Below are 16,316 nucleotides of genomic sequence, written 5' to 3' on the forward strand. Positions count from 1 at the left end.
AACATGACTGTGCCAGTTGTGACAAAATATGTTATAATGAAATAACCCTGCGATGAAGTATCATTGCTCACTTTCTGATTTCGAAATTCCCTTTTGAAATAATATATTTGGACATCTGGTATGAGGTTTATCAAGGATTGGAGGTCCGTGATTTGTATTTTGTGCATGTGCTCAAAACCTGTCTAGACTTTGCAGTTATGCACCTTCTGCCTCTGACTGACCAGGGATTTAAAGCATATGCTTTGCCAGGTCTGATTCATATCCCTTCGTGACTGAGTACTCTTTCTACACATGCACCGGTCCACACATGGACAACACGCTCACCGACATGCGCCCTTGGACGTACAAGGAAGCTCATGCTCCACACAAGGAAAGTGCACGACAACAGAAAAGCCAGGCACATTTACGTGCAGTATATCAGATTTGGGCTTTGTTTGGCTAATTTGACTGTTGCAGTTACTGTGAGACTGTATTATTAATTATACAACTCATACTAAACTAAACGCTCTTGATTTGACTTCTCCGAGACCAAGCTATTTGCAAGCAAATTAACATTGGCCAACATCAGTCATTTTTTATTCAAAGTGACAAACTTGGTTAACACCGGTGCTTCACTGCAGGAAGGTCCTGGGTTGGAGCCAGACCTGGGTGTGTTGGCTGACTGGAGCCTTCCTCTGGGTAGTAACTTGTGCTCCCAGTGTTCAGGAGGGCTTTCTTCACACACCAAAAGATAAATACACTAGGTTGGCTGCACACTCTTGACATTGACCTTGACCCATCCACTTGCTCTAGAACCGGAGCTCTAGAACACCGGTTTTCAAACTCCAGTCTTGGAACTCTAGTTTTAGAACTCCAGTGAGTTACAGAACAAGGCTCAGTCATTAGGATGGAGGACAAATGCAGAGAATGGTTTTCGTACAACCTCAACTTTTAACTTTGAATTTATTTTCTAGTGCATGCACAGCAAGATAAGGCTTAATCAATCCCTGGAGGGAAATTCAAGTATGCGAAAAAAAGATAAAAATCTCAAAAGGTTTCTGAGAAAGTCTAATTCATCTTTATTTCCCCAGAACCCAAATGGAACAGAAATGTAAGTAAAAACAAAATAAGCCCCAAATGAAAAGAACAAAAATAGAACAGCCTAACACGTACATTACAATTTTCATTTACTGGAACTGGTGTGTTCAGTGGTTCCAGAAGTGCATTTACCTTACATGGATTATTTTCCTCTGAGCAAATGGTTACTCTCATTTAAATATACACATTGCCATGTAAGACTAGTGTAAACATTGCCTTGGACTCTGTAACTGTAGAATTGTTTAGCATAGTGAGGGGGTATTCCATGGGGGTTCAAGTGAGTTTGTGATCAATATACATTTATTGTGACAAGCATTGTCGCTATGTGAGTGGAACGTAAAAACAGTTGACTGCCATTCCTGCAAAAACAGATTTATTGATAAGCTCTGTCCAAGATATTCAAATATATTTCTTGTTTCATTATAAAACTGAATTAAAAACAAAACAAAGAAAAAAAAAAACGCATGTATGTAGCTTACATTACAAAAATTGGATGTACTCCGACAATGAAATTCCACTTGGAAAAAAATAAGAAAAAAAAAGAAATAAAACAAAAAAAAACCAAAAAAAACATGTAGCACCAGTAGGTTACAACAAATCATGCAGAAGATTGTGTTTTTTTTCTTGCCCTCTTTTTCAAAAAATAAAAAACAAACTACTTGAGGAACTTGGGGATGATATCCTTTTTTTGTGGAATCCAGTGCAGCCACCATTGATTTGGTATTGCATCCCTATGGCGATTTCTGTTTCAGTTCCTGGAAACAGAGGTTTAAGTGGCCATCGGGTCAGTGTCCGCCTATGTTCTTATCGCAGCGGCGATTCCTTGTTTGACAGGTACTGAAAGGTAGAAGGAGAAGGAAGAAAATTTAATATTTAACAGACTTCTCTGACTTGAGGAAAAGGTTTCGCCTCTTTTCCACCCAGGCCTTATCAAAACATTGTTTTCTGTCATCGATGGCCAACTTCAAATGCTTTACTAATGAGAAACTTCCCGCTCTGCTCATCAGCTCTTTTGGCAACGTCCACGCTAGCGTAAAAGACTCGAAACAGGAAGTTCAGTTTGTTGCTTCAAACGCTGTATCCAACGTGATGCTCTGGATGAACTGCTGAAATTGCTAAAAGTAGCACCAAATGAAAGCTGATATTACTGTTGTTCAAAACATGTCGACGTTTGAAAAGATTTCATGTTTTTCTTTATGGCATTTTAAGATTCGCCCGGTCGGACTGTACTCACTCTGAGTGAGATGCCCCAGCAGAACGGGAAGCTTGTGAAAAGTAAAGCATTGAGGCAGAGCTAAGAACAGTCATGAATGATGGGAACACACATTTTAATCAGGCCTGCGCTGGAAAAGAGCAAACCTATCATTTAACAATGCAAACAAAACACAGTTTGTGCCCTGAACTGAGGCGAAACCACTGTTAGTGTGTGTACAGTACAGTATGTATGTATGTATAGTGCGAGGCATTGACTCCCCTGGTAAATACATCAACATCTTTTAATAATCTGCCTGAAATTGTAATTGTATTGCCATGTTCCAAAGACAGCTTGTCCCGACAGGAAGATATCCAAACTGATCTTATTGTGTTTTCTACAAGAACCCACAGGAGGGTACTGTCCAACTGAATCTCCTCAAAACAGCCAAATTCCACAGAGGTGATAAACACACAGTATGCGTCACACTGGTCCAAAACTACAGGATTTAAACCAGACGGGGAGAGGTTATGTCAAAAGCGTTGTATTCAATCGTTTTGAAAGGAGGCGTCGTGCGGGAGATACACTGGCGCAAATATTATTGAGAGTTATCTGAGAAATACATTTAAAACAGAGCGTGTCTGCAGCACCTACTGGCTGTTCACATCTCCTATAGTGATGATAAAAGGCCGCCTTTCTTATGTGTTATATACATGACTTTGATATTTGAGCTCTGCGTTAATAATGTTAACCAAAAAGTACCTGATATAATACTCAAGTACCACATAGGAACTGTGAAAACTATAAAGTGATAAGGGAGGATGGGGATGTTTACTGTGTGTGCTTTTTGCTGTTTCATGCAGAATTATGTCCAGTGTGCAATTTGCATTGTGAGGTTTTCAAACTCTTTTGTGTAAATGTCTCTATTCTTTATATATATATATATATATATATATATATATATATATATATATTTATTTATTTATATCTGCAGCATTGTAATATGGCTTGAATTGACTTCATGTTTCTAAATGCAGTGATCCGTTTGTACAGAAATAGATGGTGACTTTAAATGACTGCACAGAAATAGGAATTGAAATGTCACTTCAAAGTGCATCAGCAGCAGAGCACAGAGACACATTATGTACAGCACATTACATATTACGAACAGGACAGTCACCTGGTTTTCCACAGGCCTTCCCACACTCCTCGTGCGTGTCGAAGCGGTTCTGGTTCCCGCCGCAGCCCCCGTACCAGAAACGTGTGCAACTGGCGCTCGCGGCATCGTAGTGCCACTTGAGGACGAACTTGACGCAGGGGCCCTCCTCCTTCGGAAGGCTGCAGATGTCCACTGCCATGATGGCCGCTGAGCGTGGCAAAGACAGACGGTCAGTGAAGGTATGACCGATCATCAGATCAACAGTACATACAATTAGAAGCAGGTAGGAGATCACGTCGTATTCGGCTGATGACATAGACCTTAGATTACGGAAACAAGGATGTCATAATAACTACCAAAGTTAGGCTGTGGCAGAAAAAGGAAAAGGTTTAAAAGGCTGCAAATGTTTGGTTGTGGCACAAAAACAGGGAAGGCAAAAATGGATACAGTACATAAGTTAGGTTGCGGCAGTGTAAAGGGATATCCTCATGACTACATGAGTTATAATGACGAAACCACAGGACGTCCACGGGAGACTGTTGACGTGCGTCTAACGTCAACAGGGGATGGTAGCTCAGGCGGTAGAGCTGGTGGTCTAGTAATCTAAAGGTTGCTGGTTGGATCCCAGGCTCCTCCTGCTAGCATGCTGTAGTGTCCTTGAGCAAGACACTTAACCCCTAATTGCTCCTGATGGCTGCGTCCGTCGGTGTTTGAACAATTGTAAGTCGCTTTGGATAAAAGCGTCTGCTAAATGACTAAATGTAATGTAATGTAACGTGAGCAACTCCTGCTCATGGCGTCATAGCGCTTTGAAGTCAGACCTGCCTACGGGTACAAATAAAGTAACCTGAACCTGTCTTAGTGAAAAAGTACTTACTTACTTGGTACTTACTTTACTTGGTGTAAAGTAAGTACCAAGTACCACCAGTTTTCTCTCAAAATAACAATGCTTGACAATAAAAACATGAGAAGCCTACTGCCAAAACAACAATGCACCGGTGAACAAAACTTTCCATTCATTTCACCCTGCGCCAACGCTTTTTTTTTCTTCCCGTGCTTGGCACCTTGACTTGTTCCATCGCTCACTTAAGAGTAGCTGGAGAAAGGGTGGATGTTTAAAGACAAAAGGTCTTGTTGTTTCACAAAATTAACTGTACCCGAGGAAATTAAATTGCATTAGTGTGGGTGTAACCTGCCATACTGGTGATTTTGCGTCTGTTCCGGCAAGTCCTGTTTTAAACGTGTCCGTTTAAAGTCGGGAGCAGGGAGGCGGTGCTGCTTCCTGAGCCGCTCGCGTGACATACGCAGGCGAGCGGATCAGGTTCGGTCATCTGCCGAGCAGAGGCGGTCGGGAAAGGAAGGCATGGAAACACGACGGCCCAGGAGAGACAAATAAGACTCAAGGCCGCGGAGCTACTGACCCGGCGCTGGGAGGATCTCAACCTGCTCGACCTGCTGCATGTTCGGCTCAGGCTCCGGCACTGTGGGAACAATGAAATGGCAGTCTTGGTTCAGATTCCAGGGGGACACATTTCCACCAGCTGTTGAGAAGCATCAGGTTATTATAACGTGTTTTTTTTCTGAGGAATGCAGAGCATTCAATTGGTCGCAGCACCCGTACTTCAACCTGTCCAAACAAATCTTTCACTCCATAACTATCTGCTCATGTTGCAAATGTTCTATACGCAATTTTTTAGTTTTCCTATACAAAACAGTTCTCTTTAAAAAAAACAAAAAAAAAAAACTCCTTACGAAGAGCTCTTGCAATAATGAAGACTAATTACAAATGACCAGCAGTTTGGACACTGAATGTAAGAGCTTGTACAAGCCCATATCTGACAGTGGCAACGTTAAAGTAAAATCTCTGCCAGGTGTTCCAGCAATCACGCCGCCGCGGCAGACTGCGCCATCACGCCAGGCAGGAGCCCGTTCCACCAGAGAGCCGAGCGGCACTTACCTGTGCTCAGGCAGCGTTTCAAGCAGAGGGCCTCGGTCTCGAACCTATTGTCATTGCCTCCACAACCTCCGTACCAGAACTCGGTACAGATCCCGTTCTCTCTGTCAAAGAACCACTTAGCCTGATAGTCTTTGCATGGCATTCCGGGCTCATAGTCAAGTGCGCATGGGTCCGCAAGTTCAGTTACTAGAACATGCAAGAAGGGGAAAGAACACGAACGACAACAGCAGTGGTGGACGACAGACACACAGAGAGGAGACGTGTGTGAGAGGGGAGCAACTCCACAGCGAATCGGAGAACAGTATCAGTGAAGTGCGCCGTTAAAAGGTGACCAGTCAAAGTTACATTTGCACTACATTTGTACATGAGTGATCGAAAGGTATTTGGCAGAAAAAAATGACTCTAAAGGCTTAAAACTTGTAATATTATTTGTAAAAGTATTAGCATTCCAGGTGGCATGGCATTCTCAGGAGAGTTCCGCCCGACTGCATTGTTAGAGCTCGAGATGCTTCGGAGACTTGCAGATAGCGGTCAGTGAAAAGTCAGAAGTACAGATTGCTAAAGGTAAATCATAGATGTGAGTTAGTTATACCTGAGGTTAATCCTAAAGTTCAACTACAGTTAATTGGTTAAGGTTAGGTGGATTTCAGATGTGCGGTTTTCCAGGTGACGCGGCAAATACCGTGTTCCGCGTCTAATCCCCTGAAAGTCAATCTCGCAAATACCTCAAAGCTATTCCCCATAAAAACCATGGTTTCCATCGGTGGTTTGGGAACATGCTTCACATCGTAACATCGTCGAACAGAAGAGTTGTTGGACTGCCTTGGGAAATATGTCGGTAGAAATTGCCGAGTACTAGTAAAAACAGCTCCCTCTTGACATAAACTGCGAGGAACTCACTACTGTTGGAAATGGTTAACAAGACTATTACTGTACAATAAATGAACGACATGATGGTGGAGCGAGATTAAGGAGTTAAATCCAAATCGGCCATCCAGGAAAGGCTCTACTCGCTCATGCTCAAACTTCCATCGCTGCTGTGAGTTGGAAGTAGCAGCGAACCCTCACTTATTTCACCCAGAGGCAGCAGAACTTCTTTCAACACTTTTATTTTCCAAGAAAATTCATTTTATAAAATAAACGTCGTCTTAAGATTTTGCATGCTCATTAGCTTTCCTCGTGACAGCCATTAATTACATGAATAATTACTGTGTGTTGCTAATTCTGTTGCAAGGGGCCGATAGCAGTTCTCAGAAGAAACTCCATGGTCTTGACAAGTCTGTTGAGTAATTTCTGTTTTACGGGTTTATTCTTGGCACGACCTAGTCAGGTTATCGAGAGCCCATTGTGCAGTAGTTAGGCGGAATAACAGCAAATTTTTCATTTATTTTATATGACGACGCTGCTATTGGACCATATTATCAGTTTAGTGGAGCCACATGTACAGTAGACAATAATAATAACTACACCAAAACAATTATATTGGCATCATTCGTAGAAAGAATAAAAGGTTAATTTTAAAACCAACATTTGGGTTGGGATTCCTAAAATTTTAATTCTTTAGCATAACTTAAAATTCCTGTATTTATCACTTCTACACACATTTACTCTTAGATTTATATGATTAGGTTTCCATATTTAGCACTTAACTTTAAGACCCACAGCTACTTACCAGTCTCTGGTTTCTCCAGGGGTGTGTTTACAACACCAGTCACCTTAACTGGGGTGGCTGGCTTGTTCTCTGCTGGTTCTGTTAAAACAAAGGGAGTAGTCATGGAGCTGGCTGAACGTACACTCAATGCAAGGATGTGGCCATCATAAGCACATAATTTCAACTGCACACTAAAGAAAACACTCACCGACTGAACAGTAAAATATATATTATATATATAATTCATTTGCTATTTCATTCACTGGCAGAGATAGGAAGATGGTTCCTCCTTCCTCCTACAAGCTTACTGGGTGGGCGATCGGATGGCTTACTGGTGGTTATGATGCCCTTGTGAATGGCGACAATGCGACCGTGGGCCGTGTGGGCGGTGACCACAGCATGGTACGACTGGCCACTCTCCAGGTTGTTTATGGAGAGCTCCGTTCCCGACACGTTGGTCTTCAGCACCACGCCGTGGTCGTTCAATCTGGTCACCAGCACTCTGAAGTAGGCCGGGAGCCTGGAATCCGGGCGGGACCAGCGCAACCTCAGACCGCTTGAAGTGATGTTGGTGACATGAAGCTCGTCTGAGTCTGAGGGGAGGGGTAAAGATGGAAGGGGTAGTTGATGAGGACAACGTCGCAGAAATCAAGAGAATCAAACGTATGCAGGCAATATCAACATGTACGGCAGCGTCTGCCCTCTGCTGTATGTCCGGGTAAAAAAAGCACCGTAAAATAAGTAAACACTAGTTTTAAGTAATTTTGGATTTTTTTTTTAATTTGAAAGCACATACAGGTTAATTAAGAGTGGCCAGACACTCACACAGAGTTGTTTTCATAGAACAACATAATTTCATCAATCTTGGAGATTATATTAACGATAAGAATGTGGACGAGGTCATTTCATTTTTATGCCCCTGTCTGTAGTTACTCAGTGCTGAAGGTTGCTTATGAATAATTTACAGTGAAGAAAATCCTTTTATATTTACTGTTAGGTGCCTGATTTGAACACACTCAGAAGCCTACCTTTATGCTTTCTTTGATGAACTGTCTGGTGGTTGTCTTCGTGTTTCTGCACGTTCCTAAGAATGAATGGGTAGTAAGTTGTTTATACCAACACACTTGGTAGAAGGATGGACGATTTTGCCATAAAGGTGATGAAAACACTCACTCCCGGTCCTGTGTCGGCTTGAAGGGATGTTTGAAGGGTTGATCACTCTGGAACCACTTGCAGTGTTTGGAGACTTCGGGTGACATGTAGAAAGCGTTTTCGACTGAAAAACACACCATAACTGACTTATTCAAGGGACACGGCTGTGAGGACAAGCAGGGTTGGGCGATTTCTAGCTGTTCTACTTGATGCCTCCACCTGGTCATAAAACCCACACTACCAATGATTGGTTCTCAAATATTTCACAAACATATTACTTATGAAAGCACCAATAGTCATTGGCCAAAATAATACAGATATAGATATTGAGGTAATTTTTTAAAAATATATTGTGAAATATAATAAAACAACTGGCTGGATGTGTCAGTTGTACTCACTGCTGATATACTTCGGCAGCAGTTCTCCAAATGCCTGAAGGTGCTTGTCGTAGAAGTGCGAGAAGCTCTGCAGCCTCTTGAAGAACACGTCGGAGGGCTCACTGGCCATACGAGACAAGACGCGGGCGTCCCCGGCACTCACGGCGCCGCCGACCCCCAGGATGACCAGGAAGTAACCTTTGCACTTAATCTCCGTGGCCACTCGCACCAGCCGCTCCTCGTCCTCCTCCACGCCGCCCGTGACGAACAGCATCAGCACCCGACGATCACGCTGGAGCGGTGCCCTCTCGAACAGCTGCTCGACCGTCTGCTCCATGGCAGCCGCCAGTGCTCGGCCCCCTTCCAGCTGCGGCGTTTTCTGCAGCAGGAAATTCACGATATCCTGGGCGGTGCTGTGCTCCGTCAGGCCGATGTCCACGCGGATGGCAGAGCTGTTGCTGTTGTGGAAGTACTGGTAGGGCGCCTGCTGGACCACAGCCACTCTGGCATGGTGGACGGATGAACTGGGATTGGGAGACACCTGCAGGTGCTCCACGATGTGGGCAATGTAGCGCTTGATCTCGGTGAAGACGGTGGGGTAGGTGGTCTCAGAGCTGTCCATGACAAAGGCCATGTCAATGTCCACGTCGGTGGTGGAGGACCTCCTGTCCCGGCTGGACGACGGGGGCACGTAGTCACACATTTGGTCTGGAGAGCAGAAGTCTGAGGAGAACGCAAAAGTTGAAACGTTGTATTTCGTGTTGTTACAGTACGAGGTCTGTTTTGTCTCCAGGCATCAGAGAATTAAACTCAATCAAGTATCCCAGGGAAGTATAAAGGTAAATAAAGGTAATAATAAGTGTTTGTATTGTTGTATAACACGTTTCTTTCAGGTCATTAGGTATAGGTCATAGGTCAGTAAAATCTAATGGCAGCTAAGTATGAAATATTAGGTTCAGCGGTCGGCTTCGGGTTTTCTAACATCAGTAATGTTGACATTGATGCAGAAGAACTTGACAATTTTTTTTTAACAGATTTGAACAAAAACATAGGTGGATAAATACAATCTGACAAGTTATTTTGAAATGAAGACCTCGTCATTTCAAATGTACGATCGTTTAAGAACTTTTAGAGCCCAAAATATGTCAACTGAATTTAAGGCACTTTTTAAGGACCTGCAGACCCCGTGCTTACTGCTGTTGCCTGTGAAGCTATTTCTGTTTTCTGATATAAGAAGGCAATGTGTTTCCAATTACGCAACAATGGAGGTATTATACTCAGCGTATTGAAATACACTGGGGATGCGGCGTAGAACACTTCTGGTCACAGAGGCTCACTAAAATACAACCATATTTTCAATGAATTCCTCTTTAGTGAGTGTACGAAGCACTTACCCAGGCACACGTGGCAGTTCATGATCTTTTGGATTACCGAGTTGTACTGAGCACTTCCAGCACTTGGCAAGACGATCACCTGGGCCAGGGCTGTGTTGTTGAGCTTAAACATAATGAAAAGGCACGTGACGCAGAGCCAGGGAGCCTACAGGAGGAACACTGAATGCACGGTACAGCTGATACTATTGTTTAACCTGGATAACTATGATAATAATCGTCATAATAATAATAAGGAACTTTATTCATCGACCACTTTTAAAAACGATGTAAAAGTGCTTCAAAGAAAATGTGAAATTAAAGCAGATACATAATGAAAAAGTTTACAGAGGAGGCAAGCATGTAATGCATAATATAAAGCACATGAAATATAAATATTTAAATATAAGAATGTAACAATAACTCAACTAAAATCAGGATTTCTGGTAAGTAAGTGTGACTTAAAAAAATGACTTATTTACTCAGGCAGATCCTTCCAGAACTAAATGTTTTATTTGTATTTATTTATTTATTCATACCTGCAGTGCTCTGGTGAGTGCTCTGTCTTCGCGGTTGACCAAAAACACTGAGGCGATTCCAGCGTCGTAGAGACGGAGGGCGGCAGTAGTGACGGGCTGCGTGTCTTTCACCGCTCCGTTGACGAAAAAGATGGCCACCTTCCTCATCAGGAAACCACTGCGGACCCTCTTGAAGGTGTTCTGGGCCAAGAAGTTCATGGCCGTCTCAAGGCTGCGCTGCTTGCGGGTCTGCAGCGTCTGCAGCCCCTCGATGCGCTGCACCAGGGCCTGTCTCTTGAGGGCGTCGGCGAAGCGGACCTCTGTGGTGACCTCGTTGTTGTACATGGTCAGGGCAACGCGGGCTCCGCGCGGGCAGTTACTCTCGGTGATGGTGATGTTCCTGACCAGGCGCAGGACAGCATCGCGCATGTTGTTGAAGGCCGGACGGCCGACGCCATCAGAGACGTCCAGGGCGAACGCCAGCTCAGTGGGGTAAAGTGGGCATTCCTGCTGGCCTGGGGGGGACGCAAGGTGGGAGTACGTTACGCTCTGTACACAACCTATCAGAACTAAACGCTAACAATATTATTGTACATTAGCATTTAGTTCAATATAACTGCATCGTGTATTGACTTACCATAGCAGCAAGCTAGAAGGGAAAGCAAGAAAGAAAGCGAAACGGAAAAAAATATTAGACCATTATCAATGTTCTAGTGCTGTGATGTGTTGTCATAATAATAATAATAACAACAATAATCACCTTCATTTGTATAGCACCTTTCATACACAACATGTAACTCAATGTGCTTTACATTAATAGAAGGAAATCAAATAATAAGCCAACAAACGCAAAATACATTGAATGGAAATAAAAAAGATATTCAGGGGCGAATTCACAAATGGATTGTGCGGCTTTTGTGGCCGCTAAGCCTTGGCAAATAACACAAAAAAAACGTAATCCGCAAAGCACCCACAAAAGGTGAACTGCACCCCTAACAGTGCTGCCAAGCTAATTAAGCACATATTTAAATGAGGTATTATTCATACATTTGGCGCAAAATAGGCCCCATTTTCTGCAAATGAGCTTGATTGCAAAAAATTCTAATTCACAAACACCAGCACTAACGACCAGATGCAGGTAGAGTGAAAATATTAGAATCTTCAGAGAGTCGGTGGTAACTGAAGCGCACCGGTGCCTCCGCTGCGCCATCAGAGCTTACCTGTCTGAAAAAAAAATTGTCCAGGGGGGGTGACCCAGTTATGCAGAGACCCCGAAAAAAAGTCTCCTAAGTCTCCTAAGTCTCCTTCCCTGTGCTCTTGGGCACCGTACAATTTTCCTTATCTACTTTGCCACATGGATAATTGCGATCAGACGCAAAACAAGGGCAAATTGCACTCAGCTGCAAATCTTTATGGGTGTGTGTGAGCTGTCATAGTACTAGCGCAACATCTTAGTGAATTGTATGTTGAGAAGGAGCAGACAGGGCTGCAATTGACACGCAATTCTTGGTGCTATTAGCGGATGCAATCCATTCTTTTCAAATTCGCCCCTCAGTGTACTGTATACTCAATTTCCATTTGTTGCCATCAGTTTATACCGAGACATTGAAGGATTACAATCATTCCTTAGCAAATCTGTATTTTTTTCTTGAATTATTGGCCTGGTCAAATTATACTTACGACAGTTATCTCTGATCTTCTTGACGAGGTCACATTGCTGGAGAAGGTAATTAAAAAAAGATGTCCCACAGAGTCATTCCGAGAACAGATAATTGCTTTTTTCAGCCAATGCGATTTTACAATTTGATAAATGGAGTACGTACCACAACGCCAGGTCCTCTGGGCCCTTTTTGACCCTGCGGAAATACAAATTCTTGAGTTAAACAAACAGTCACAGCAAGATAAAGTGGATGATGAACCTAGAAAGGTCCTGTATAGTTTATATCACACAATTTTCCATGTCAAATCACTTGCACAAGCGAACAATATGTAATTGTAAAAAATGCCACACAGGAACTGTACTGTAGCTGTGTGTGAGAAGCCTCCTGGATTTATTGTATGCTTTTAAAAAGTGGTTTAAAAACCACCCTCTTGAGTAGTAAACACTGAGTCGTAAACCCACGGCGCATTAGGTGGTACGGTGGCTTTGTGATTTACATGGAATTTTCACAGCTTGTAAACAAAATGGAAAAATGCAGGTTCCTCACGTAGGGCCCAGGGTATCCAAACTCTCCCTTCTGTCCTGGTACGCCAATGTTCCCTGAAACTCCCTGGAGGGCATGGACAGAGATTTCATTCCAGCTCAACTTCCAGCTCACTTAACATGCTATTATTCTAAAAGTGATTAACTTTTCGTGGCTCACTTTCACCAAAACTGTAATGAGAATACACATTCCTGACTTGGCTCAGTGATTTAACTCACTCACTGCCAATGGTGGATATTAAACCCTGACCTTACTGTTACAGTCATTTTAAGTCAATTATTTGGTGTATTTTGTCTATGTATGCATTTTAAAAACTGTTAAAGTTACGTTGGATGGGTTTTGGAAACATCATGGACAAGAAGTCTATTTTTACTTAAGTGATACTTAAGGTAGTATTTCCAATGTGGTTTTAGTTATTTAGGGGAGACTCTTTTTCACATGTGACTAACTTGTGAACTTATACTGTAACTTCCCAACACTATCTTGAGGTCACTATCTTGAGGACTCACCCTCTGTCCACGGTTTCCTCTGGGTCCAGGTCCACCCTTGGTGCCACTGTCACCGGCTGCCCCCTGTTAAGTGACCGAAAGAGAGCGAGACGAGCAGAGAGAAGGAGCTGATATCATTTCTGATATATATATGCATACATATTCCCGTAAAATATTCCCGTATTTTATTGTAAAGGCCTTTGAGTTGCATGGCGTGTATAAAAGGTGCTATACAAATAAAGGTTATTATTATTATTATTATTAGTATTATTATTATTATTATTAACTTCCTGGAAAATGTCCACCACCAAATGAGAGGGGCGCTACACTATTTGGTGCGCCAGATCTGTGTTCAGTATGTCTGAAACCATGCTCAAATAGTATGCAAACAGAACCCAGATGACACACAAGATGGTAGAACGCAAACACTGCACCCTACGCTGACAAGCTTGTCCCACAATGCATTGTGGAGGCGAGCCGCCGGTAAAAGTTTCTATGCAGTGTCGTCATCAACATCGAATATCACATGTTGAAAAGTGGCGGGACTATATCACAATGTGACATGTCTGAGAAGCCATCGTTCTGTTTACGCACATACTAATATATACAGCATGTACTCTAGGACGCCATGCCGGACGCAGTGTTAAACTCTGAAATGAGCACTTGAAGAATTTCAAAGGAATGTGAAGCAAATGTTTACCTTCAGCCCGGAGAATCCTGGGAAGCCTTCATCACCCTGTAAGAAGGATAAAAAATAAATGTTAAATGCTAAATTAATGTTTTTACCATTTTGCAACACCAAAAAAAAAATCCACTTGCCTTCCTTCCTTTGGGTCCTGTGAAGCCCAATCCATCTCTGCCATCTTCACCCTGAAATGCAAACAAAAACGACATCACAATTTCCTAAAATATAAAACACAGCATTTTTTTTCTGTCGTAAAGAATAAATATGCTCTTTAAAATGAATAACATAACACGGTAAAAGCCTTTTTTTACACTTTCTTTGACATTACCTTGAGGCTGTACACCATGTAAACACGATGACATAAACACATTTACATATTCTCAAAGGGGAGAACACGTTGACATCAATCCTGCTTTTTATTGGCCACGATGAGAACAAATCATCAGACTAAAGCCTGAAGAGTCCTGCCAAGAGCTTTCTCTTTGACAAGAACTACCAAAACTGCAGTTATCTCAGAAAAGCATCAATGCGCTTGTACAGAGGATGAGATAATGCCTCAAAGTAGGACGGTAACCGTCAGCCGAATTATCTGAAAGGGAGACGACGCTGAACCTTATCAAAACCGGTTTGTCTATGTTCAGAGCCTTCAGGTTTGGCGATGTGTTTTCAATCTTACGGGCTCGCCGCGGGGTCCGAGGGGTCCAACAACGCCTTTGGGCCCTGGTTCTCCTGGTTCTCCCTACCAAAGCACAGACACACAGGAAATGTTTATCAAACATAGTGAGGGAGAACAGAGAGAAGAGAAAAAAAAAAAAAAAGTAAGACATAGGAGTTGAAAATTCAAAGAGAGTGTCAGTCAAGATGGATAAAGATGGAATTTGAGGTATAAACAAAACAATGTGGGCTATCAAGTCAATTCCCACAGATTTAATCGAGCTCATGTGCTTTATTTCGAATCGACGTGGAACAGGGGCCTGGGTGTTTTTTCAGGGAGCCTTCATGTTTTCTTCAATAGCCCGCGTGTGTGTCCAGTAATACGAGAGCAGAAGGCTTGAGCTGATGTGTTTAATACTTAGACGAGCCTGCCGTGGACGAGCCTCGACCAATCATTTTCTGCCATGTACCTTACGGCCCAGAGCTCCTCTTCTACCCTTGTCTCCAAGAGACCCCTGAACTCCTCCGGGTCCCTGGAAAGTGAAGCGCCAGATTAGTGATATTCAAACATTGGAGGGGACACATACACATTTTAAGTATCACACAGATTCTGCTACAGGTGATTGAAAAGTGGTTATTTGAAGACGTAACAAATCTGTTAAAGGACCTTTGGGTTGTAGCCCCTTTTGTTTTACACAAAACGGGGCTATTGGTGTGTAAATGTTCTATACACCACACCATAAAACATTTATTTACATTTACAGTTACTTTCTACCAGTGTTATACTCACTCTCGGTCCAGGATTCCCATCTTCTCCTCTGAGTCCAGGTGCCCCAATCGGTCCAGCGGGGCCCTTGAAAGACATATTCCACATATCTGAACTGTGGCAATCAATCATATTTTGGAGTGGCTACCAATGAATGTTAATAGAATGAGTGAATCGCTGACATGTAAATATATATATTATGAGTGTCTCATGGGTCAAAGTCCAGTCAAAACATTTGGTCACTGGTAAGTAATGCAGCCAGCAGAAGCATTAAAAGTCAAGGCCAGTGAGAACATTGGCGGAGATTTATGTTCTGGCAAAGGCTGACACGCATTCAGGGGCAGTAATGAATAATCTGTCAAACACTGCATAAATAATGTAGATCAGCTTACTCTTGACCCTCCAATACCGGGCTCTCCTTGCACACCTTCCGCTCCTGGCTTTCCAGCATTTCCCTAATGATAGAGAGAGTTAAAGGTGGCGCGGTAATATATTTATATTTATATATAAAGACAAAAATACAGCTTTGGAAATGCTTAATGTTTTATTTATTGTCAATACAGTCAATGATCTCGACTGAATTGCGTGGGAAGGGAGACTTACAGCCTGTCCTGGCGGGCCTCTTCTACCGTCAGATCCCTGTGAAGAGTATCACCAATCAATCAATAAATCAACTGACCGATCAAATGATCAAACTTTAATCATAAAGAGTTTCCCTACAAGTACAGGCAGTTCAAAGTGTTTTCCAGTGCAAGATATAAAGGATTAAATAGAGGCAGGAGAGACAAAAACAGGAGACGGTAAAGACAAAAGGACAAAATAAAATAATCAAATGTCAAGGAATAACAAAACAAAGCAAAATAGAATATCAAAATCCAAACAACAATTATTTGTGTGTAATATAGAATCCTGGCCACTGTCATACCCTTCTTCCTGGTTCTCCAGGGCCTCCCTTCTTGCCGTCCTCCCCAAGTTCTCCCTGTTATATCAGAACAAGTATGTGGGCTCACAGAGAAACAACCATCTGCTACTAAACCACTGAAAAAGATAAATTGACAGGCGCTTG

The 16,316-nt window shown here is 42.7% G+C and overlaps 1 protein-coding gene across 5 annotated transcripts in view; it reads right to left on the reverse strand.

The window, feature by feature from the left end:
• Nucleotides 1-1,034: 1,034 nt before the first annotated feature.
• Nucleotides 1,035-16,316, reverse strand: part of col6a3 (collagen, type VI, alpha 3) — a 98,891-nt gene continuing 83,609 nt past the window's right edge. For 4 of the 5 annotated variants that reach the window (XM_080019352.1, XM_080019350.1, XM_080019348.1 and 1 more), the window contains 24 exons: nucleotides 16,176-16,229; nucleotides 15,854-15,889; nucleotides 15,643-15,705; nucleotides 15,275-15,337; nucleotides 14,955-15,017; nucleotides 14,507-14,569; nucleotides 13,965-14,015; nucleotides 13,846-13,881; nucleotides 13,167-13,229; nucleotides 12,661-12,723; nucleotides 12,277-12,309; nucleotides 12,134-12,170; nucleotides 11,091-11,102; nucleotides 10,475-10,968; nucleotides 9,960-10,062; nucleotides 8,587-9,288; nucleotides 8,210-8,312; nucleotides 8,065-8,120; nucleotides 7,369-7,629; nucleotides 7,058-7,135; nucleotides 5,386-5,571; nucleotides 4,850-4,909; nucleotides 3,450-3,635; nucleotides 1,035-1,914 (listed from right to left, as the gene is read on the reverse strand). In XM_080019352.1, coding sequence (XP_079875478.1) covers nucleotides 1,874-1,914; nucleotides 3,450-3,635; nucleotides 4,850-4,909; nucleotides 5,386-5,571; nucleotides 7,058-7,135; nucleotides 7,369-7,629; nucleotides 8,065-8,120; nucleotides 8,210-8,312; nucleotides 8,587-9,288; nucleotides 9,960-10,062; nucleotides 10,475-10,968; nucleotides 11,091-11,102; nucleotides 12,134-12,170; nucleotides 12,277-12,309; nucleotides 12,661-12,723; nucleotides 13,167-13,229; nucleotides 13,846-13,881; nucleotides 13,965-14,015; nucleotides 14,507-14,569; nucleotides 14,955-15,017; nucleotides 15,275-15,337; nucleotides 15,643-15,705; nucleotides 15,854-15,889; nucleotides 16,176-16,229 — 2,907 coding nt within the window. In that variant the 3' untranslated portion in view covers nucleotides 1,035-1,873. The remainder of the gene's footprint in view (nucleotides 1,915-3,449; nucleotides 3,636-4,849; nucleotides 4,910-5,385; nucleotides 5,572-7,057; nucleotides 7,136-7,368; nucleotides 7,630-8,064; nucleotides 8,121-8,209; nucleotides 8,313-8,586; nucleotides 9,289-9,959; nucleotides 10,063-10,474; nucleotides 10,969-11,090; nucleotides 11,103-12,133; nucleotides 12,171-12,276; nucleotides 12,310-12,660; nucleotides 12,724-13,166; nucleotides 13,230-13,845; nucleotides 13,882-13,964; nucleotides 14,016-14,506; nucleotides 14,570-14,954; nucleotides 15,018-15,274; nucleotides 15,338-15,642; nucleotides 15,706-15,853; nucleotides 15,890-16,175; nucleotides 16,230-16,316) is intronic. The other variant, XM_080019349.1, reaches the window with a different exon arrangement.

This window comes from Zeus faber (genome assembly GCF_960531495.2).
Source record: "Zeus faber genome assembly, chromosome: 18".
Classification (NCBI taxonomy): domain Eukaryota; kingdom Metazoa; phylum Chordata; class Actinopteri; order Zeiformes; family Zeidae; genus Zeus; species Zeus faber.